The sequence below is a fragment of the Gigantopelta aegis genome, chromosome 9 (genome assembly GCF_016097555.1).
Source record: "Gigantopelta aegis isolate Gae_Host chromosome 9, Gae_host_genome, whole genome shotgun sequence".
NCBI classification, from domain to species: domain Eukaryota; kingdom Metazoa; phylum Mollusca; class Gastropoda; order Neomphalida; family Peltospiridae; genus Gigantopelta; species Gigantopelta aegis.
In genome coordinates, this window is record NC_054707.1 from 27428547 (window position 1) to 27454084 (window position 25538).

Consider the following 25538-nt stretch of genomic DNA (forward strand, 5'->3'; position numbering starts at 1 on the left):
CAAGCCTCAAAGAACTAGACTCTGACATGACAATTTTTCAATTTGTGAAAGAAAAAGAAAAAACCATAAGTCTGTACAATTCCGGTAAACAAAAGTCTCCATTTTGCAAATGGTGGTCACGCCTTGTTAACCAGCACACACAACAAGTAAAATTTGGAAAATATACTTGTTAACCGTAACCAAGTGAAATATGCCAAAATTAATACTCTATAAGATTGTAATAAGATGTAGGAACATATTCCCCACATAATACAAGCAATAAAGATCAGAAAAACCGAAAAATCACTCCAAATAAATCAGAGCCAAATAAAAAGGCATCCGAACCAAACAGAGAAGGAAACAGGAAGGAAGTTACAGTCACATGACTGGAACTAACGGGAGCATACAGTAGAAGAATTTAGGCCATCCAATTGGCTTTTAGGATGTTCGGACCACACTACTAGCCGTATGGGGGAGGGGGGGGGGGGGAGTGCACTTGTTTGAGGACAGGTAATGTTGAAAAGAAATTGGTATTCAAACAAGTCATTTAAAAACAGGATGCTTCAAAAAAGGACTGTTTAGCAACTCTTCAGCACATTAACATTCTGTGTATTATTTCACTTGGGACACATATTTGACCTAAAAAATGGAAGCTTGTTTATTAACCTATAAATGCCACATGCCTTACAGTATCTGACTGAACATTGTACTAAGATTGTGTTAAACATTCTTAATATATTTAACTATAACTAGATGTATACCTATACAAAACTTATTTGTATCCAACTTACCTTAACGAGGCATTCTTCTCTTTATGCTTGTGCAAAGGAGTGGCCTGTTGAACCATATGACCAATAAATGCATATGTACTGAACACATCGGGTGGGTTTCGCACCTTATTCGCAAGTTTACGGAATGTTTCTACATTTTCAGAACCCACTTCTTCATCAAAAGCTATTTTCATCAACTGCAAAAAAAGTGTATATATGAACCTATTATATTTAACAAGTAAAAGCATTTAAAACTCAATCAACAACATGTCATGTTGAGTTATCTATAACAATATCAATTATTCATCCTACGTTTAAGTATCCATACATATATTATACACTTTTTTTTATTGTTTTGTAATGGAGTTCATTACAGATGTGATACTCATTAAAAGACATAGGCTGAAAACTATACCATACTCAAATAAAGATAATTTTAAAGTATTTCCGATAATTTCCAATCTACATAAAAAAGTATTTTTTTTCAAAAAATAAAAAGATGACATCAAACAAAAATCAGAAGAATCATATCCCTGGTTCACTGTTCAACATCATACCTCGAAGTCTGTCATCCCAGGCAGATTACTGCAGAAGTCGAAGCTGAGAAATGTTTTTTATTACAAATTAAACAGTCATCAACTTGACTATCAGGCAAAAGTAAACCATCAAAATTTGAAAAAAAGTTTACTTCACTTTTAACCCTTCAAGCGTTTCCATAATATAAGATATATGGGCAACTAGTGCTGAATTAATTGCACACCAATAACAGAATTTAGAACATTACTTTATATAAGCTGTAACTTTTAGATAAATGCAAATTGATGGATAAAACTATTTGAAAATATGTTGTACTGTACATGTTGTGAATTTCATTGAGATCATTGCCCAATCAATATTAGTCGCATAATTTTATTTTACCTGTTCAGGTAAGCCAGAAATATACTTTCTTTCCATAAATTCATTTATAAACTATCATATTTCATTTCATTGTATATATCTAACCAAAAAGCATGCGAATAAATACAATGTATACTTGAGAATATGAAACAGTCGTTGATTTTATAATATACCTTTGAACACCTGTACAGGTAAGTTTTTCACGAAACAACACAATTCTTTTGATGTCTTCGTACAACTGAATATACAGTCTCATTAATTCTTTGTTCGTCAATGTTTTGAAACAACAATAAAGAAATAACAATAACATATGTACACTATTGTACCCTACACACCTGTACAAATATGTTTAAGTAACATGTTTACGTTTCTGGTTGTATGTTGACATTGTAGTTTTTCAAGGTGTGAAATCGCCTAAAACACTCTGGAACACACAAAGGTTTTTCACAATCTGGGCACCAGAAACAGGTTTGCTTCCTTTTTATGTCATTTTCATATCTACATTTTTTTAGATGAATGGTAAATACCACAATCTCTTGCAGAGTGCTTTCGCTTTGTTCCACTAGCAGCTGGTATATAAGCTGGGAAATATCGAGCTGTTAGTTGATCTGGGACATCACCAGTAGGTTTTCTTCCACGATTTGTAGGTTTTGGAAAATTTTCAGCAGAAGCTTCTTCCAAGTAGAAATTAGCAACAGAAAGTATGAAATCATGATGTTTTAGTGGTTTTGAATGGGATTTCCGATATTTAGCATACAGAATATATGCATTTACTATACACAGGTTGAACAGGTAAAACAAGAGGTTTTTTGTACCACTTCACAGATTTTTTAAGAGCACTGTAGTAAGTACTTATCTGATCTGACAGATCTACTCCATGCATGTGTTTACAATATTCATAAATGCATGGAGATTTACAAATGGGCAAGTGTGTTGTTCTATCCGGTTTGCTCAACACGCTCACTTCTGCAGAGTGGATATTAGTTAGCATGACAACATCGTTCATCATGATACTGCATACATAATAAATTGCCATTTGTTCGGTAAATGATTTTGCTTTGTTCGAGTTTGGGATTTTTTGTTTTCCCGACTACTGGTACACCTTGTCTATTGTCACGAAACCTTCCACATACATAGGTGTTCCACAGTTCCAGTTCATTAAATAATTCAGGTGAAGAATAATAATTCCCGTAATTTCACGTGTATAGCCTGCGGGTTATATGTTTTAAAACATTGAAAATTGCCCCCTGTGGCTTATCTGCTGCTGCAGGTTATACAATCTTTTTTTAACTCAATAACCATTTATTGTCAAAAGTGGCTTATCCGGGGTTGAGACAAAAAAGAGAGAAAAAAAAGAACCATGGCATGTCAAAATTTAATCGAACTGTTTATATTGACGAACACATGAACTGCACTGGCTGTATCCACATCTAACCTAATCGATTACAAATGATACTAATTCAGTCACAGCATTTCAAAGGTGAAAACAACTCACTAATTGTGTTCACTAATTTGCCAGTTCAAGCTAACACTCGAAGCAAAATAACAATGCAAGCTACACACGCATATCGGTAATTAAGATCAGTGGCTGACAATGGCTGGTGTTTTCATCATCAGGTGTTAACTGCTCAAGCTAATGCGGGCTATGTGTCGGAGCTGGCTATCTGATCATCTTTTTTTACTCAATAACCATTTATTACCCAATGCGGCTTATCCGGTGCAGTGGGCTATACGCATGAAATTATGGTATCCATATAAATATGGTGTCCCTTTTCTAGCAACCCACATCTGATCAACAAACCAAGCACTATTTTTGTAGTTGCACAATATTCTTCATCGATTTGTAGAGCCTCGCAAAGGACAATGTTGTCCGATTTCCCAGTGTAAATTAAAAAACCCAGACAATACCACGAGTCACCTTCACATACCTGGTAAAATTTTATGCCAAATCTGTGAGGCTTAGCCGGGTTGTAAACCTTAATCTTCCTTTCCAGGTTCTTTTCAGGGGAGTAAACTTTGGAAAACATATTCAAAAGGTGTGATATAAATGGTCTAACTTTGTACAAGGGGTCATCTGTTACAGGCGTGTCATTATTCACCTTATGTAAATTTGACAAGATAATTAAATATGTGTCCCAACTCATGTGTTTTCAAAAAAATGGTGTCAATACACTGTCAGTATTAGTCCAACATTTAACGATGTCTGGCTTTTGCACCATCCCCATTATCAACGTAAGTGCAAAAAAAACCTTTCATTTCAGAAGTTGACAGATAACCATTTATGTGATCTGCTATTTTCTTTTAGCATACAGTTTTGGATTTTCTGGTCAGTGTATCGGTTTGTTTCTGTAACTAATAGCTTTTTAAGGAATGCTTAAGCAAGGCTTCTGGACTGGTATGCATATTCAACGATATATAATGCACATTATTGCTTAATATCAACAAGTATATTATTATATTTAATTGATAAAACGGTTAAATTTGATGGCTATGAGATATATTGGGCACAGCCATTTTGTTCCATTCCTGGCGAGCTGGTGGTTACATAATACTTAACGCGTAATGTCAGCAATGAGTCTTAGAACTAGAGAAACAAATGACGAAATAGTCAGTTATTGCAATGTTCTGTAATAATATACATCCCAGTAAGCCAGCAATAAGTATATATTATTTTTCAGTATAAAATAAAACAACATGGTCAAAGTGGCTACAGAACAAGTTGAACTAATTATCACATACTTTGTCCATGCATTAATCTACTTACTGAAATGATACACAGAGTGTTTTCTTAGTTAATTGATCTGTTCTGTTAGTTGGCTCTACCAGTGCTTCCTGATTGGCAGGTGTGTATTAACTGACACTGTCTAGACACAAAAATACATATCGGTATTGTGTAATATTACCTGTCGCCCCTAAAATGATAATGGACATGGTTTATTACTGTAAATAGTTCTGTAAAACTATTGATTAAGTAGACTTTCCCATCTAAAACCACAGAACTGACCAATTACGTAGTCCCAAAGAAAAGAAAATTATCACTTGGGTATTGTGGGTTGTCGTTTTTGCTCCAACGTAGCATACCAATAGGCCTAATAGTGTACATTTTTCCTTTGGATTATTTAACAGAGAAAAATATTATAACCCCATTTCGTTTCGCTAATGCAACTTGAAATATATTTAGTTAAATAGTTTATTATATTATCACATCATTTATGTTGTTTTACAAGTCAGGTTGATCAAAGAGAAGCACCTTGTCGAAAATTACTGCTTTTGTTTACACTGTGCATACAGGAGTTGGTCAGGAGCTCACATCACTTCGACCCAAGCTATTTGTCCCGAATGCCTCGAAAAGAAAAGAAAATGGCTGCCCCCAGGTAGCATGAATAATCAAATTTGTTTATTAACACTAAACTTATGCATTTTTCATTTGTTAAAGAGTCAGTATGTGCTGGTGTCTGGGTATGCATCTTTCCAACATATAAGGCTCATCTTTTAGTTTACTATCCCTTTAACATCTCAACACTGAAAAACAGTTTAAAATAGTCAATCGGGTCATCCTTTTCGATTGTTACATTAAACGATGTTTTACCTGTGAAAGGTGCGCGAGTGTTGTCTGTAAATTCAGCGTTCACGTTCCACATGTCTGACACATCCTCATGTTTTCCATGTCGTGACTGGGTTTAAATGTATCCATATCAATTACCGATATCACTTTAGAAATGTTAGAAGCAACGAATCCCTCAAAGTCATCACCGCTTGAATAAAAAAACCCGGGGAAGTCGGATGCCATTTTGAACAACTGTCAAACTTCCAGCACTATCAACGAAAACCCCAACCTTGCCCCTTAAACTTTCGATAACATGTTACTGCCAATTTCATTGCATATTTGAAACTACGAAATACCAAACAACATTCGTTTCATAACATTCACAAGCCGAAGGTTCCCCTGTTCACATGTACAAAATGTGCTTGCTGAAACATGACTATAGTCACGACACACGCTGGAAGGGTTAAATATGTTTTAAGTACTCTCTAGATACAGACCAACATGACTAACACAATAAGCCAATTGGAGATAACTTGAGGTGTTTTCTGTTTTATGAATATTCCACCTGTCCTCAAACAAATACATTTGTTTGAGGACAGGTGAAGTTGAAAAGAAATTCAAATCGTGTATAAAAATGGAACCTGAAACACATTGGAGCGGAGTTGTAGTCCTTCCTGGACCCACTGATCTATATGTGGGATGTATTGCACGCTAATCTTCTTTTCACGGGTCAAGGTCGACACCGGGAAACTGCGTATCACAATATGCTCACACGCTGTGAAAATAGCAAAAGGCAATCCAGTTAAATACACAAAATTTATATTTGTGCATTGATATCATTAAAAATTCATTCATTGTTTTGTCAATCGTACCACACTAATTAAAAACAAATTTTGATTTTCAGTTCTACCACTGTTAATAGCTCTTAGCTATGTTCATCCTATAAAGAACCATGTCAGTAAGCTGGGGAAAAAACCACTAAAAAAAAAAACTGACAGAAGTCAGATGAGAAAATCTGTAAAGTCATTTAACCATGACCGTAGAATTATACACACATATATTTATTTATTATCATTTTCAAAATGCTGGTGAAAGAATATGAAAATATTCCCTAATGAACCCCACCCTCCCCACCCAATGACTATAAAAGAAAGCCAACATACCGAGAGGATCACAAGGAGTTCCCTTGAAGAGAATCCTGTATGTGGTGAGAAAGACAGCCCCTTCAGCCGGGAGGAGGTTAGGACCTCCCACGATGCCTCCTGTTCCCTCCTCGCGGCCATCGGGCAGCAGATAGATTCGTAAACCCTCCATAACAATTTCTTCACCGGGTAACAATGTTGGATTCAATATTTTTGGCTAAAATAAAAGTACAATAAACTATTATTAATCACGTTACAACAATAAATATTATTTTTCAGAATGTGAACTAATGTGATTTAATTTTTCATTTATTTTCTTGACTATATCCAATTAAAGGTTAAGCATGCTGTCCCGAGCACCCACCTCAGTTACCTGGGTTGTCAGTTCAAAAAAGGAGTTAATGGTTGTTAGCAAGAGAGATGTCACTGTAGTGATTACATCTTCCCCACTAAGATATTTAAAATCAACTTGGTAGAAAGAAAGAAAGAAATGTTTTATTTAACGACGCACTCAACACATTTTATTTACGGTTATATGGCGTCAGACATATGGTTAAGGACCACACAAATTTTGAGAGGAAACCCGCTGTTGCCACTACATGGGCTACTCTTTCTGATTAGCAGCAAGGGATCTTTTATTTGCGCTTCCCACAGGCAGGATAGCACAAACCATGGCCTTTGTTGAACCAATTATGGATCACTGGTCGGTGTAAGTGGTTTACACCTACCCATTAAGCCTTGCAGAGCACTCAATCAAGGTTTGGAGTCGGTATCTGGATTAAAAATTCCATACCTTGACTGGGATCTGAACCCAGTACCTACCATCCTGTAGACCAATGGCCTAACCATGACGCCACCACAAACAGCCTTGAGACCAATGGCTCAAAGTTAAAGTTTGTTTTGTTTAAATCCAATTTTTGTTGCGTTGTCAGTCTAGGATCAATACCCATAGATGGGCCTATTGGGGTATTTCTCGTTCCAGCCAGTACACCATGACTGGTATATCAAAGGCTGTGGTATGTGCTATCCTGTCTATGGAATGGTGCATATATCTCTTGTTACTCATGAACAAATGTAGCAGGTTTCCTCTCTAACACTATATGTTAGAATGTTTGACATCCAATAGCCGATAATTAATAATCAATGTGCTCTAGTGTTGTTATTAAACAAAACAAACATTTAACTTTAAATCCAATTTTTTGTTTTTGAGAGGGTGCTCAGCCTCTCTACTGCCATAAGACGTTGACATGCTTGGATTTGTTTTTGGAATTTTTGTTTTTGTTTTTTAATTAATACTTTTTATTCTCTAGGTCTCACATTCCAAAGTTTAATATTAAACATATACTATGGTGTAGATGACTTATTGGTTTTTATTCACTGGTGAGCTGCCACATTTTGTAAACTTGTCATCAGTACAGTATGAGCAGATTTACTATAATTCTTTATATTTGTGAATAATTATTTGAATCTGAGACTTCACAGTCGTGATACTTGGATGTATTCATATTACAGCTCTAACAGCCAAACAAAACTGAGGCTAACTAAACATGCTGATTCTTCAGTTAGCTTTTTGAAATAGATTATATAAATATACTGGCCAAATTCAACTTCAGTTTTAATTAGGCAATTTGATGAATAACAACCTAAACCTTGGTTAAGTTGTGACAGTGCAAATATGAGACAAAAATACCTTTTGTATAGGAGGTAATCTCTTGCTCTCCTTAGATACTGCTTCAAGAGTCTCGATGTGCATAGATACAACTCCTAAAAAATGACAAACACTTCTTTCATACACAATACCAAAACTAAAAATTAACTACAATAAAAGGTTAACAGACTAGCTGGATATTCAAACTACATAAACAGCTCATCAATAACAGTTGACCTTTAATCTCAAGTAATACTGAATAATATATAACTGAGGCGCTGGATGCATTTTAAAACTATCAAAACAACACAGTGCCTTTAACTTTCTCACTACTGCAGGCAAGATACATGTATGCACTCACTCATATTTCATGCTGGTTTGCACATGGTACTGCCAGAGACTGGGTGTGGGAGAGACGTGCCTGAACCTTAATTGGATAGAGGCACGTTAATAGAGTTTACGCTATGCTACGCTACGGTACTGACTAGAAATAATAATATAACACTGATCTAGACTAATCTTTTACTTTTTTGTTTTTGCAAGAGAAATACCTGGACATTTTTAGTTGAAAAAGTGGTTCTTGGCAAATATTTTTGCTTGACAACAATGGTGGAACATTGCGATCATGTTCAGGAATTGATAGCCAATTGTGACAGCTAATTTAATAATAAATTTGACCGTTTTACCAACAACGAAAATCACGAAATATTGGGATATGAATCTTAATTCGTTTCCAAAAAGATTTCTGGTCAGAAAAACACAATTATTGGGAATAATGGACATAAATACTGGACTTTTTAGATTTTTTGCTAAATTTTAATCAACATTCACTGATCTAAAATATCATAACAATTAATAAAACACACATAAATAATATTTACTGATTCAAATATGCACTTTATTTTATGTATTTATAAAACATTTAAATGTAAATATGTGAGTAAAAGTTAAAAATATGTACCCCTTCAAGGTGGTTTTTGTCAAAAATTAATCCACTGGTCAGAAGGTTAAAGCTGAATTTAACTGAATATCACACATTGGTTATCAGTGCATTAGCAAAAATACATTTTGAAATGTTTGATATTTTATAAGAAACTGTTTTAAAGGGAGCATCCCTAGTTAATAGGCAGTGTAAAATATACACAGAGAACCTAATCAACCCTCTTTGTTTTCTACCATCAAAATGTTGTTACTCACGTCCAATCTGAAATAGAACTGAAAATTAATGTTATGTGAAACATGAGTTTACTGACTAACAAAAACACAAATAATGATAGCAATGTTCAATAACTGTTTTGCGAATACTGTATAACTATGGATCAGAAAAGTTCTACTATCATGTATAATCGACCATTTCTGTCAGAAAACATTAATTGTATCCCATAAAGACAACCCTAGTCCAAAAAGTCGGTAGCGAATGGAACTGCAACATGCATGTATGTTGCATCTACCCTTCTTTTCCCAGTGAGTGTCTGATATGATAAAGAGATAATTGCTGACATTTACGATTAAAATCAGCCTTTAAGACTATCAGAACATTCTCAAGATAGAAGGCCTTTCTAGATGTAAATCAAATAAAACTTGCAATTTTATCAAAGGGTAAATCTGTGTCCTTAATTATTTCAGTGGATGTAAAATAAATTTCTTTATCTATAGTAATGGCTATTAACTCTTTCTCTCCCATTCTTGACTGCAGTCGAGATGTGTAAAACAAACGTAAAAACTCATTCTCATTTTATTTGTGTAATTAGACTCACTAAGATGTCCTCTAAACAATAACACACATCAAAAGAGCATTACATTAGTTGTTTCCTTACAATTTGAGATTGAAAAATGTAGGTTCACAATTACATATTTCACGTTGGAAACTTGGGTCAGTGATGACGTTTTCTAGTTGTAAAGCTGGGTGGATAAGAGTTAAAGCTTTCTTTACCATTAAATTACACATTATTAACAATTTCTTGCTTAAATTATCCATTGAAAAATCCAATGTGTGTGTGGTCACCTCAATGTTTGTAGTAGCTAAAAACACATTTCAAGCAAACAGAAACGGTATGTATCTTGAAAACTACAGTCTATGACTTTCATTATCACTAATACAGACTATTTCAGAACAATTGTTTTTTTCACTACTAAAGGATGGACAAAGAAAGCATTTACCTGGAATCATTTGATGCAAGGACTTTATATGATCCTGAGTAACTCCACCTTCATTGCATACTTTATCCACAAAGCGAGTGACGAACCGAATCACATTTGATCCAACATCAGAATGTTCTGTTTCATCAAAGCCACTTTCGGCATCAAAACTATCACTTTCTGCAATACTGTAATACAAAAAAACTAATGTTATAATCATCACTGAACCACTAAACGTATCAATTTCGAACAAAATGTAAACACAACATTCTGAATTGATATTCCAGATACACTTCATAGTTGAGATGTATAAAAATAAATACCACCACTATTCCTTTCAGCAATGTTCAAATCAAATCAGACGCACAAAATTCACATTCTGCAATAACTAAGGAAAAAGAAAAAAATTAAAGAAAGTAGATACAAATATTACAGTAAATTTTGCAATTAACTTTTTCTATATTCTTAAAGTAAAAATAATTGCTACAATTATCACTTTTAGCAAAGATACATATGTTTAGAGAATAATACCAGAAATGCTACATTCTGTAGGATCGTAAAAGTTGTTAAAAATACTTTATGATCTAAATTCTATTACATTCTATTATATGAGGTTCTGTTGCTACCATACCTGGTTGTGATGTTGCTGTTACTGTTACTTTCACCATCAAAACCAGCAAGGTTTTTATGCGACCGATTCACGTCTAGAGGAACAAGCATGTAAACCATCCGATTTGCATAATGAATGGCCTGACTGTAAACAGTTGACTCCTCATTCAAAACCATCTCTTGTTGCTGCTCTTTCGGAACACTGGCCCATACTCTCAACTGTAATGATACATAAACAAGTATTTTCATTTCAACTTCTGTTCTTTAAGGTCAGGCACACTGCCTCAGCTACTTGAGATGTCTTAGATAGTAGGTTAATGGTTAGGCCGCTTTCTAACAACGTGATTCTGAAAAACATGTTTATTGATACAGTGTGTATATGCAGTACCTTTTCCATATATTAAGCGATTCCACAAGTAATTATTCAGCTAGCTGGAGAAAAAAAAGAAGTCCACTGATAAGCAATATTTCCATATCAAGTTTTCAGCATATTGACGACATAAAGTGAAGTATGTACTTTCGCTTTAAAAGTACACTTTGACAACGACAAATTTTGTAATCTGCTTGCAAAAACACAGATATGGAAAATCACATTTCCATGTGCAGAAATGTGCACAATAAATTGCATGCGAAATTGTGTAAAGTGGGCCTAAGTAAGAAAGAAGTTGGTGTAATGGCCTTACAACTCCCCAATGAGCTGCTTAAACTTGTTCTTGGTGGGAGGTGGCACTGGAATGCAGACCCGGTACCTACTGGTCTTACAGTTGATGGCTTAACCAGTACACCCATAAGACTGGTAAGCAAGCAAGTACACAGATAATATTTCATTAGTGGATAACAAAAACAAATTTATAATAATTTCTTATCATTTAACGTTGATGGATATTTTCATCAATCATGCGTTGAAATCCAGTGCTTATGGTTTGAAGATCAATGGTGAGCAATAAATTATGTGAGAGAGGAATTGCTATGAGTGTCTAAATGGGGAAAATAATCTGCAAGGTGTTGTTAGATGTATCTATCTAAAAAGTTCAAGTTATTGAAGGCATGTGATTTATAACAGAGAAGTGAAATAACTGCACTTACAAAAGGTACAAGATGTCTAGATTGAGATGAAGAGGGTCAGAACTTTTGTTTTGAAACAGAGATTTAATTTGGTGCACCATCACCAATTCTAGGATAACATTTAAAGTGGTAAAATTCCAATATGCAAATTTCTAGAAGTGTCTACGCTGTGGGACTCCAATTGCCAATGCCCGTAGCAGGGGCCTCAGAACAGGGAGGCCGCTTGCGACATGCCTTCCCCCCACTTTTCCCTGTTACTGTGCTCAGAAGGCTTGAAATGCTGTATTTTAACACCTGGAATTAACTCCTTTTTTTCCTCGGGGGAGCATGCCCCGAACCCGTAACAGATTTGGACCCTCAAATACATGTATTTTTATCCCCCAGAACAGCGCATTGACAGTGCCCCACCCCCACTTTCAAATACACTCCGCGGGCCCTGCGTAGGCTTACAATTTATGACAATACCTGAAAATCTATCGAGGCCTATATGGCTATATTTTATTGTCAGAGCAACCATGTTTTATGTTACAATATATGGGTTAATAAATGTTTGGCACAAGTATAATAAAAATATTAAATCAACAAAAGAAAACACAAGAACAAATAATCAAACTATGGAACCGGCAACATACGATGCATCTCGACCGATAAGGGAACAGCATGAGATGTTCCGATTGAAAGAACATAGGTCATTTGGAAAACCTCTTGCAAATCAGAAAATACATCCTTGACTTTTATGCTTAGTCCAATCAATGATGGACATTCTGTTATAAAATTCGGTCTCACAAACCAATCAATACACTACTTGCAAAACATTAAAAGAGGAAGTTTAACATTTCTATATATGTAAAAGTAACACTGGAAGGTATGTTTACAGTAATTTGAAATAAATATATTAGCAATATTGACAGGTGACGTGGCAAGCAGTTTTTCACCCATATGGAAATCATTTTGCGCTAGCACATGCAATTGCTCGCATCAAACCATAAGGATTGGAAATAATTTTCAAGTGTGAAAAATAAATAATCTACTGATCTACAATAAATACCATGTAAAACTAATACACACATAACACAAAACACCTCTGTATAAGTTCCAAACTTTTTTTTGAGACATTTAAACATTAATACTGTAATAACATATCAAAAAAAGTTCTATATGACCATTATTCTACGATTTTCATGCTATCTACAATATTACATTTTAATACAAATGACAGGTCTCTTGTGGCTGTCTGTTCCACACACCTGTTATTTCCCATCAGCTTGAGCTGTCGGCTTAGTCTGACCACTTCAGAGTGTTCAGTAGTAACTTCTGGCATTGTTAAGACACATCTGGAACTGCCTACTATACTTCACCATCTACCAGCAGTCATCAGTGCTATGGGTCAGACCAGCTTTATTAGCAGCTGAGGATGAGGATACAAGGTGGGTGCAGGGAAGAAAAAGAGACTGTCTCCTATGGAGATACATATAGTTGAAACAGATAGGTGATGGTGTGGACAGCTTAGAAGACACGAGTTAGAGGAAACCAAACAGACAGGGTCGAAACAGGTTGAAATTATGGAAGAAATTGGAAAGTGTGTGTATCATACCTGTTCGGCTGCTATTTCAAGGATACCGATTTAATTTGTAAACAAGTGTCAGTGTCAGCATCATACCTGTTCGGCTGCTATTTCAAGAATACTGATTTAATTTATAAACAAGTGTCAGTGTCAGCATCGTACCTGTTCGGTTGCTATTTCAAGGATACTGATTTAATTTGTAAACAAGTGTCAGTGTCAGCATCGTACCTGTTCGGTTGCTATAGGTAGTACTAAACCAAATAACTTCCGGCTGGGTCAAAGTTCGAGGTGCACCCAACTTTTGATAGAGAAGTGAACACCACAAGTCCTGTGATTGGTTATAAATGTGAGTGTGTTGGTTGTAAAAAATAATAGTTTCATCTGGGTAAAAAAAATGTGCAATTTTATTTCATCTAGTACCAATGTGTCAATTAGCCTTGTGCTTGAAACATGTATGGGGTACCTGTAAAAAAAAAGTACTCGAATTTTGTGCGAAACTAGGGTAGTCATAGACGCTACCCGTTATCTCAGAAACGAGCAGCTTGACCCCCATTTTTTTCTGATTCACTTTAAGTGTAAGGGGTGGTAGTATTTATATCCGTGGTGTTTATGTCGGCTGATACGTTGCAGGTAGGAGTTTTAGCCACATGTTACTATTGTTGTCTATGGGATTTGATTTGGTAGTATACACCCTATTTCAAGGATACTGATTTAATTTGTAAACAAGTGTCAGTGTCAGAATCGTACCCTGTTCGGCTGCTATTTCAAGGATACTGATTTAATTTGTAAACAAGTGTCAGTGTCAGCATTGTACCTGTTCGGCTGCTATTTCAAGGATACTGATTTAATTTGTAAACAAGTGTCAGTGTCAGCATCGTACCTGTTCGGCTGCTATTTCAAGGGCACTGATTTCCCGTGAGTGCAGTGAACTTTCAGATGACCGCTTCGATTCCAGTGTTGCTGATGAGTTCCTGTTGTGGCTGTTACCGTTGCTAGTCTAATAACAACAAATGGCATTATTAGGGGCTTGCACAATTATTATCTTCATGCTAGGGAGGGATTAATGTCAGTGTACTCGTCTAATGATAAAATATTACTTACAACATAAACATTTTTGATGTATGCTTTTAGGAGGAACCAAAAACCCCCAACCCACGTCGTTTGTATGTTCATAAAAATGTTAATTTTTAATAATCATTTATTATTATCAGCAGTCAATATTATGAATAACCAAAAACAATTATTAGTATAATAAAGGAATGCTGTGGTTATTACTGAAACCATACTTTTTCTTTTGTAAAGTAGGAAAGAGCAAAAGCTAAAAATTCCTGAGAAGTGTTTTTATTTTATGACAGTGTTCATTTCTGCTTGCCAATGTTTCTCCCAAACTGGACTAAAGAAAACTGTACTGATCTCCAGAAACTTGCTTCAGAGTTCATACAGTAATAAAAATAAACAGCCAACTTGTAAAATTTCAGGATGGTTTTAAAGAAAATGAGCCTAAGAGTATATACATGTAGTTAAAACTGCCATGCACTATCAATTGAGTACCACAAAGTAAAAGAAAACAACAACAAAACACCCTCACAAACCCCAATAAAAACAAAACAAAACAAAACCACAAAAAACATCCTACAACAAACAGTAGCCATGACCAACCAGCACAGAAGAGTGGTAAAGAGGTGGTATAGTGAGGAATGTATTACATGTATATCATTCATGTATTTCTTTCATAGGCAGAATATTACATACCACGGTCTTATAACATTGGTACAAGTGTTGGAATATTGCATAGTTAGAACTGGATCTAAATCCTAGAACACTGTTAGAGCTTTAAAATTTAAACTCATCATATCTTCTAAGTAAATTGGCTGATTTTACTAATTTTACTCTTCATCAACATTGTTCATCCAATTATTTAATAGTATAATAACAATGTATAACACAAACAAAAATCCTATTAATAACGCTAAAAGTAGTCCATTTGATGGTGGTGGTTGTTTTTTTAAACCGTTTTCTTCGGCCATTTTGACTTTTTTTTTGGCCATTTTGATTGAAAAATTCAAGGCTCTTTTGTTCTGGTACAACTGTGACCTGCATGTTTCCATTTACATGTACACTTATAGCCAACCAGTTGCTTAATCTATAGCAAACATGATAATTCCAAGCAGTTCTTTCAAACATTTAGCACTACCAGTATTACAGAGTCAGTTAGACTCCTATGTTTATAAAAATAAAATTGGTCATTCTGTTAGGTAATGACATGTTTTCATTCAATTTTATTATCTTCTTTTACATTAATTTTTTGTATCCAGGTAACCTGTTACCATGTTGAACTATTTATTGTTTGAATGCGTAATAATAGCCTTTACTGAGGTCTACTGAACATGTAAAAACGTTTTGTCCTTTCCTGAACACAAATGTGCAAATTCAGTACTCTGATATAGGAAATGTTAACTAAATAATGCCTAGCCATACTTAAACAAAATACACAGTTGGTCTACCATATCTATTGATAGTAGAGATGTGTGCTGGTAAATAGTACACACTGTAATTTTTAACAGAATGCTAATGAAAGCGGTCAGATCAAAATTTGTGTTGGAAAAACCCTAGCATTTTTTCTAACAAATTCATCATGCTGAGCTGCTTGTGAAACTGAAGTATATTTAACAGCAGAAGAACTACCTGTCATTTTAGAGCATTTAAAGGCATCTTCATGATATAGAATAAACAAAACGTTTCTTCATTTTTGGTTCAAAATGTATGACTATTTATGAATAGAATTTCACATTTAACAAAAAAGGTAGAAGTGTTCAAGCCCCAAATCATACTTTTCTAGTTTCTGTATATATGTACCTTAAATTCACAATTATTTTTTAACACAAAATTGCATTTTATGTTTTGACCCGTATGAAATCTTTTTGCAATTTTCCTCCCATAAAAATACCCTTCTCTCTAAACCAGCTAATGGATGTTGCTCAGATGTACACAACCACCTAAGAAGCAGTAGGCTGATTGTCTTAAGTGGACCCATTATTTTGTTTTTACCATCGTTTCTCACTCTTTATACAAACTGTTGCAATTACCCTCTTTTAAACACTTAAAAGCCAACCAAAAGACGTGACAGAGTTTCATAAAAAAAACCCCAAAACCGACTCCATTTTCTTTATTTTCTAATCATTGCACGAGCAGACATGGCAATTTTTAATTCTCCATGGCACTTTTATGCCTTGGAATATATTCACGGCTTTTTTTTGCCATGGACATTTTCTTAAATACAGGGGTTGCATTAGTGTTAAATAAAAAGTTAAAGACTTTGCAGGGTCTTTAAAATTGAAGGGGTGTGAGGTTGGTAACATCAAAGAACAAGGGCAGGAACGATTTTTGGGTTTTACTAAAATCTGGATGAAGAACCACTCTGGGTCTTCCAGTCAAAAATGTTTCTTAATTTACAAGAATCCTGCTTTACCGGCAATGGACTTTGAGATTTATCTGGTGCTTTTTCTATCATTAGATGTTCCTCGTACTGTGGTAGATACAAGTGTCGAATCTGCTTCTGAACATCTTGGTAGAACGACTGCTCCCAGAACTGATGGTTCTGCCAGACGATGTGTTCCTGCACACACGTGTATGCAAACTGGATTACACCTGTACACAGTTTCTGAAAAAAGTCATAACATATAGATAAAAACACTGCATATTTTTTCTCACAATATGGTTTTGAACTTTTATGTTTTGAAGAAACAAGCGAGTGAAAAACGGCCCTCCTCAAAATGTTGCAAAGGGGAAACCACACTTTTCAAATTAATCGGGGAAGAATCTCCTCCCTGGACATGATAAGGTGTCTCGAGTAATATTAATTGATAACTTACGTATGGAAGGAAGTTGTATTTATCACTGCAAAATGGATACAGAAAATAACACAATTTAACACCAATGAATAATCACAATAGTTTAACAACCCACAAGGGTCATGGATACAGGAATAATGCCAGTGCAAAGTTTCCAGAAAAAGAAAAATCCAATTCAATCTGCATATATCGCATCATAGATAAAACTCAATTTGCACCATGAACACTAGCATTAACACCCACAAATGGTCAAATACAACATAGTTACCACCCAAGTATAACTATATTTAATTTAAAAAAAACCTATTAGAATAGCATTACTGCACAAGCTATGTTGTTTTTTAAAAGAATAACCATTTCAGAGTTCCTTTTCAAAATTCAACAGATTACAATATGATTTAGAAGCACTGACAATTAACCATGGCAATCAGTAATGCTGTGGAAATTGCCGCAGTGTTTTTAAATCTGTGACAATTTTGTTGCCATGGAAAACTTTCGTAGTTTGAATTGTATTTTCTTATTTTTTCTTGTTAATAATAAACTTTATTACATACCTATGCAATCTTACTATAGTGATAAAGACATTTTAAAACCATGTGATAAATTTATCTCGACCAGAACTTTTAAATTGGGAATTCCCTTTTTATTTTTGCTGGAATAGGTGCCTTTTTGTTATGTTTATATCATGTATGATTTACAAATTACGTCACATCGTATATGAATCATTACACAAGATTGCCACAGAGTATCAGGGTACGAAATTAACATAATGATAACCAGCCCCCACTGTTTATTTTGCTAAAGGGCTGGTTAAATTTACAAAAACTAAAATTAACCGGCCCGGTAAAACAATAAACTGTTTCATATTAAAACTTTATACCACAAGCTTTTTCTCAAAATGTTTGTTGTCTGTTCAAAGATGTTACCACGAAGCAACGAAGCATTTGATTTAAACGTATCAGTGAACACTAACAATTGGTACACCAATTGCTAGGTTTACTGGTTACTCTCGAACCTAGACTCAATCTTGAGGCCGCTGTAGAAATTTGGTAGTAAGAAACGCTAAGTAACCAGTCTTTAATTTATTCTTTTCTTTGCTAACAAGGAAATACTTACAAAACGACTACTCAAGTTTGTTAGGAAATGTTTGATAAGTCGCGATTGCTTTTGCAAAGGTCTTGCACAAATAAACACAAAAACAAAGTATATATCTTACAAACTGGGTAAATATAAAGAGATGATAAAAATGTAAAGTAAAAGATGTTTGCAATGTTGCAGTTATCTGAAGTGGCGTGATCGAACATTGTTTAATTAATGGCATGTGTATTTCAATGACTGCTGATCCGTTTCATTATAGTCCATGAGGCAGGACCCCAAGTTTGACCAATTGGTACCATCTGAGGGCACCAAACTTAACTATGCTTTTTTGATAGGAGTATGTATCTGGATCTCAAAACAGCATGATAGACTTTTCTGCAGGGTAGCTTAAGGTCAGAAACTGAGTTTTAGTAAAGAGGGAGTATTTTTCTGAAAAATGTATAATGTTTCTCTGTATTAATCTGTATGTGATTATATAGCTAATGGTAGTACTAAACCAAATAACTTCCGGCTGGGTCAAAGTTCGAGGTGCACCCAACTTTTGATAGAGAAGTGAAGTCCTGTGATTGGTGACATATGTGAGTGTGTTGGTTGTAAAAAAAAATAGTTTCATCTGGGCAAAGAATGTACACAATTTTCTTTCATCTAGTACCTGTGTCAAGTAACCTTGTGCTTGAAACATGTATGGTGTACCTGTAAAAGGTAGGAGTTTTAGCAACATGTTACTATTGTCATCTATGGGATTTGATTTGGTAGTATACACCTATAAATGGGTATATGCATGCAAATCACAAGTGATTAATGTTTATATTATGGGTGACTGAAACATTCTGAGTTTAGCTACGAATGATGTATAGAACATCCGTGACAGCATGTATTGTGTACAATAATATATGCTTATAGGCTGCATTTGAACCAACTACATTATTTGGTAGCATATTTCTGCTGGCATCAAAATGACTAGGTATTCTTTGTTGATAAAAATTGACAAAACTGACTTCTGTGATGTCATCAAGTATCTCCATCTAAAAGGACTAACTTCTATATCAGCTTAAATACTCACTCTACAAAACGCAGTGGCGAGTGGTAGAATGGCTGCAGCAACTCCACTCTCATCAAGACTTGAGTCATTCTGAAACAATGAACAACACTTTAAATAACTCTTGTTCTAAGATCACCATCAACAAAGTACCAAATTTCATTCATTATACGTTATAAAAAACATACATATACTCTGCCTCCCCTCCCCAAAAAATAAACCCAACAAAAAACAACTTTAACAAAAATTAAAATCTAATTTAATAAATACATTAAGATTTTAGAACAATAATTCCGAAATAAACATTATAGATACAACTATAAACCAAGTTTCATTGACCTAGAACTTACAGTATGTGAGAAACGGAGCTAAACCTGGAAAGTTAACACTGAGGTAAACCCCTAAAAGTATTTAAGATCCTATATGACTATGAAGAAAATAGGCTTTTGACTACTGATGTTCTGTGCTGACCTGCAGTGCGCAGTTGAGGAGTTTCACAACCAGGTCAAACTGCTGGTTTTCTAACATAGCACGGTTCGAGTGAACGTGGAAGCTCAACTCCTGTGTGAGGGCCAGACGCGTCACACGACTCTTCAGTGCTCGCAACACAGCCGGAAATATCTGAAAACAAAGAAAACAGTTACACAACACATAAATATTTGAAAACATAATTACAGCCATGTCTTTGGTAATTCAATTGTTTAAGAGTCCAGTTACCGTATTTTCCAGCCTATTACATGCACTGGTGTGTAAACCGCACCCCTTGTTTTTAGACCAAGTTCCGACCTTCGTCCGTACATAAACCACATCTTTAAATAAGCTGCGGTTAAAATAAAGCCACAAACTTAATTACAGTTAATTATTGTTTGTATTTAATAATAATAAAGAGATCCATTCTCCCCTAAATTCAAACAATAAATAATTGATGATTGTGTGGCTTTCAGTTTCATTTCACCAAATGGGTATGTTTTGTAAACAAACATACTGTTGACAAACCCCGCTATTTTTACAAAAATATGAACAAGAACTTGGTAATGCATTGTTCATAGTCTTGCATTAGTTGCAAAGAAAAAACCCAAACATGATAACATTTTATTTGTAAAAATTACTAGTACTCACTCGATTACATGTGTTTTTCTGTAACCTAACTAGCATGTCGTGTGCAAAAATTACATATTCAAACGAGGTCGGGTCAAGCTGGATATATAGATCAGTGGCAATGAACGGAAACTAAGCACGGCCCTGTCGACATGTAATACAAACAGTACAGGTACTCTGATTATTTGATTTTAATTCCCAAGCTTCGTACTGAACTTAAATTCTGATAAATTAATTGAAAACATTACAAACAGGTAACAAATAGAGGCGTTAAAGATATCAAGAAACTGTGTTTTGATGTCATTGTTAAAGTCCGGCTTTTGCAATTGGCCGTAAATGGACATGACATTGTAATTGTGTCACGTGACATTGTTTAGGCTGCCACTGGCTTTTATCTGCAGTATCGAACATGCAAGTGGGGTTTGTTTGCTACAAACTATAACACCATTACATTGTATAATATGAGGTGAGTTACTTCATCTTAAAACATCACCCAAACACATTTGATGCACAGCTAACAATAAATGTTACAGAAATCAAACTAAGAAACTTCGCGGTCGGGTCTATTTTTGACACTGAAAGTAAAACAATACACAAGTGTTGTATTGTTTCTAGACTGACTAGACTATTAATAAAAAGCCATTTCATCGTAATACTTCAGTCCCAGTCACTTGGTATGCTATATTATTTTTATGAGAATGAAAAAAAAAAAGAGAAAAAATATGCGGTTTATATGCACGGTGGTTACTGTAAAATTCATAAATAAAGTGCACCATTTTATAAACCGCACCTTGCAATTCATAGTAAAAAAGTAGCGGCTTATATGCCGAAAAATATGATACTTTTAATTATGGGCATGCTAATACATTTTAGATGAGAAAAAGATTGTATCTTGATGAAAAACTTACAAAGAGATAAGAAAAATAATAACTGCAAACCTAAAAAAGTGTTTGCAATAATTACCAAATAATGGATAACACGACTAATGATATAGGCATGTTTTGACATTTCACTTCGGTTTTGTATGGGATGAGCTGTCAATGTTAGTAAATTTAAAATATTTTTTAAAAATTGGTTTACACACTGGTATGTGCAATAGAAATCCTAGTGTATAAACTGCATACATTTAGATATATATTTCCATTATTTAACAATACACACTCAATATGACCCTCGGAACATATGCATTTGTTAAACAGTGGGTATGCAACAACAAATTTTAAAATTGCTATGCTAATCAAAATGTTGTTTCCGACATCTACTTACTATTCTTGCATCAGAGATTTTGTTTTCAAAGATAAAATTGACACAGTTTCGTAAAACCTCCAGCCTTCTTGCATTGTTTTCCACCATGCTCTGCCTGTCTCCAGTGGCACTGATCGGCTTTCCATTTGGCACAATACGAGATTGGTAAGGACGAACATTCACCAATCTAAAAATACACAACATTTTAAAATGTTAACTCTTATAATTCTTTAAACAAATAAATCCACCTCTGCTGAGGGGATCAGAACTAGGAATCTCTATATAAGAATGCAGTGCTCTAGCAGATTAGCTAATAGGAACACTTTATACCAACTCTACTACACACTCCCATGTCATTACCTGTCTTCATGCAATATTTGGTGAATTCAATAGCCTGATTGTGTTCATTGGAAAGGAGAGAAATGTATGATAAATGCCACCTCAACACATTTTTAAAACCACAGCTATTTGATGTCTAACAGTTATTTAAACACTTGGTCCAGGGTGTGATAAAAGAAACCTTCTACCAACATTGGATACTTCTAGCAACAAGGAATCTTTCATATGAGCTTTCTCAAAGACAGATAAGCAAATAGCACACCTGTATACTTGATATACCTGTCATGAGGCACTGGTTGGGTTGAAGGAAAACTCACTAGGTCAGTGAGTGCTCTAACACCAAGCTACACCCCACCACTGTATTACAGGGTCGAATTTTAATTTTGCGAGGCAGAACAAGTGTTGCCTTCGGTTTAGTAACAGAAATTAGGGCACTAAGGCAAGTCTGATGGGCACCAAGGCAAATGTTTCCTTCAAAAGATGGGCATGAAGGCACATTATTACTATCAAGTTTTCTCAGACAAAAATGATTTCACCCTGATGCCTTGAATGTCTTGCCATCAACAATGCTGTGGTAAAATTAGAACCCTGGTATTAATAACTGACAACATATTCACCAGACCAATTCCTCACACACATTACAAATGAACTACCTCTCTATAAAAGAACACTTGATTTGCAAGAACTTAAACAATGAAAGATAAACAATGATCTTCATGTACAATATTCTGAGGTATGTATGGGTTTTTTTTCTTCTGAGAAGCATGTAAGGTAACAAAGTTAGTTTGTTTTGTTTAAAAGTTTAAAGTTTCTTTTGTTTACTGACACCACCAGAGCACACTGATTTATTAATCATCGGCTATTGGATGTCAAACAAATGGTCATTTTGACAGAAGAAATCTGCTACACTTTTTCATTAGAACATAGGGATTTTTATATACACCATCCCACAGACAGGATAGCACTTACCACAGCTTTTGATATACCAATCGTGGTACACTGGCTGGAGTGAGAAATAGCATAATGGGCCCACTGATGGGGACTGATCCGAAACAGGCCACGTATCAAGCAAGCACTTTATCACTGAGCTACGTCCCACCCCAGGAAGGTAACAAAAACCAAAGTATGATAAAATTATTATATTTGCAGGAACACTTCAACTGTCCTTACATAAGCATTTTCTCAATACATGTAGTCTAAGCTAAAGGCTTCATAATACACACTTGTTCTTTATGCTGTTTTTGGCTGTACCCTCATCAATGATCTCTTGGATTAGGTTCCAGTTCAAGATAGGGAATGGAGGCTGGTGAATTCTGGCATATGATCCTTCAGTAGGTTTTGGAACCTTGGGAATATATGGCTGTGGATTGGGATGCTCCTAAAAGAAAAAGAAAAAAAGTAATACTTTATATATTTCTAGACATTAATAAAATACTAATAAAATATGTATGAATTGTCTCATACATAATTAGTGCACCAAAGATCATGCAAATAGAAGGAATTATAAACTATATAGTTCAAAATAAAACATCACACTAAAATGCATAAAGGTTATCATCTTTTTAAAATAAACAAAGCCAGGCAATAATCTGTTTTGAAAAGCTGTAGTCAAATATCAGATGACATTATGTTTGATTATTTTTATTACCAATAAAGGTTCTTTTAATTTTATAACTGCTATGAAAAATCCTGAAATAAAATTGCTTTTTGGTTACAAGAAAAATGTAGCATGGCTTAGAGAATAGTGATGTTATTTGTGTGTTTTTTTCAAAATATATAATGTCCATAAACATAAATACTGCAGTAGCGCGCGCGTGTGTGTGTGTGCGTGCGTGCGTGTACCCCTCCTATTTGAGGACAGGCCTCTGAAAATTATGAAAATGTTAATTTCGTTTAGTCATCGCTCACGCAAATCTAATTTTGTGGAACCTATTTTTGTTCAGAATTAAATTTAGGTCATCATTTACAAGAACATAATGCGTTTCACAAAAAGGAAATGGGTTACTTGATCTTATGCAAATTTTCAATTCTCAGAGGCCTGAAGGCCCACATACTTTTTTCTCTTACTATACATAAAGACAAATAACTTTTAACAATGCTGCAAATATTATTTTTACCCCCCCCCCCTCCCCCCATGGCCTAGCTGTATATGGGGAGATCCTCTGACTCTAAGCCTAGTCCAAGGAGAGTAATTTTTAGCTCCCTTTAGCATAGAAATTAATATATAGTATCAATATGGTCATATCGTAAATGGCTCCCACATAATCTAAGTTAGATGAGCAATTAATTACTCCCTTCACTTTATTTGATGGCAATGCCTGAAAAATTGCTAAGAATTCACATTTGAAGCCATCTAAAAAAAAAAATTGACTTGTGTCCCTCGACCCACAATAGTTGGTGCCCCATTCCCAGCACAAATATTCCTATAGGCCTGGTTCAGCTACAAAAACAAATATTCTGCACAATCCCTACAATCAAGGAAATGACCACAGAAAATCAAATGCCGTGGATAAATAGTGTTCATGCCAATTTTACAGTTAACATGAATTCAACTCTGGATTGTAAGTAAATCTGAATGGAGAGAATTTGCCAATATGCTGTAAGATTAATTATTTTGTCAACCATTTTGTAAAACATGACCTTGGAATGATTATCTCATGACTGTATATTAAGGCGCAGTTGTGTATATCACTGTATTTCATAAAAATTAACACAATAAAAATAAATGTCATGTGTCTAAATTGATTTATACCAATGGCGTTATTCACTGACTGAAAGTGACGCAACAATTAAAAAGCAAATGACACATGCAAAAACAATGTGGTTGTAAGGGGATAACATCTGCAGTAATGCGATATTATTTCTTAATATTTGGTTACTCAAGATTATAAACTAAAATGTCCTATTCTGTAGCAAGCCTGCCCTAAGTGACAGCTGGCTACTCCCACCCCCACCCCCAAAACCAGATTTATAATCTAAAACTACAATGGCTAACACTTGAAAGAATATAAGTCTGAGATTATTAGGACTCAAATGATATCACCATTGAGGGCGTGTTTGAAAACTTTTGGTACTAAGGTGAAAGTAAAAGTAGCCATAACACTTGCTATTAGGTAATGAGGACACAATGAAAACAGTAAAGTAGTTTTATGTTGTGTAAATTAGAGTCACCCATTTTATTTTTAGCTATTAACCTTCTGATGACCGCAGGCGAGATATCTCGCCCAACATCACACCAGTCGACATACAGTACACTGTATACAGTGCATTCCCTGTCAGTCTAAAGGTTAAATTGTGGTTTTTACGGTTAAATTGCATATTATTTACCACCTTTTGCTTAAATTTGGGCAAATCCAATAATATATGTTTCTAGTCATCCTGGTGTCTGTGGCGGCTCAAAATAAATGTATGTGAAAAAGAAAACATGCAGCTCGTTATCTATGGTCGGTGGCTTTAAACTATAGTTTACTGTCATTAGTGCGTCACAAGCATGTCGTTTTTGAAATCC

General features: G+C 34.9%; 1 protein-coding gene across 1 annotated transcript in view; it reads right to left on the reverse strand.

The window, feature by feature from the left end:
• LOC121380588 (myotubularin-related protein 13-like) overlaps positions 1-25538 on the reverse strand; it is a 114659-nt gene that overhangs the window by 53211 nt on the left and 35910 nt on the right. Inside the window, exons 13-24 of the mRNA XM_041509472.1 lie at positions 23254-23408; positions 21713-21878; positions 19820-19969; positions 19373-19441; positions 16830-17021; positions 14241-14357; positions 10754-10950; positions 10144-10310; positions 8026-8099; positions 6357-6552; positions 5835-5968; positions 771-946 (exon numbers count right to left, since the gene is read on the reverse strand). Coding sequence (XP_041365406.1) covers positions 771-946; positions 5835-5968; positions 6357-6552; positions 8026-8099; positions 10144-10310; positions 10754-10950; positions 14241-14357; positions 16830-17021; positions 19373-19441; positions 19820-19969; positions 21713-21878; positions 23254-23408 — 1793 coding nt within the window. The remainder of the gene's footprint in view (positions 1-770; positions 947-5834; positions 5969-6356; positions 6553-8025; positions 8100-10143; positions 10311-10753; positions 10951-14240; positions 14358-16829; positions 17022-19372; positions 19442-19819; positions 19970-21712; positions 21879-23253; positions 23409-25538) is intronic.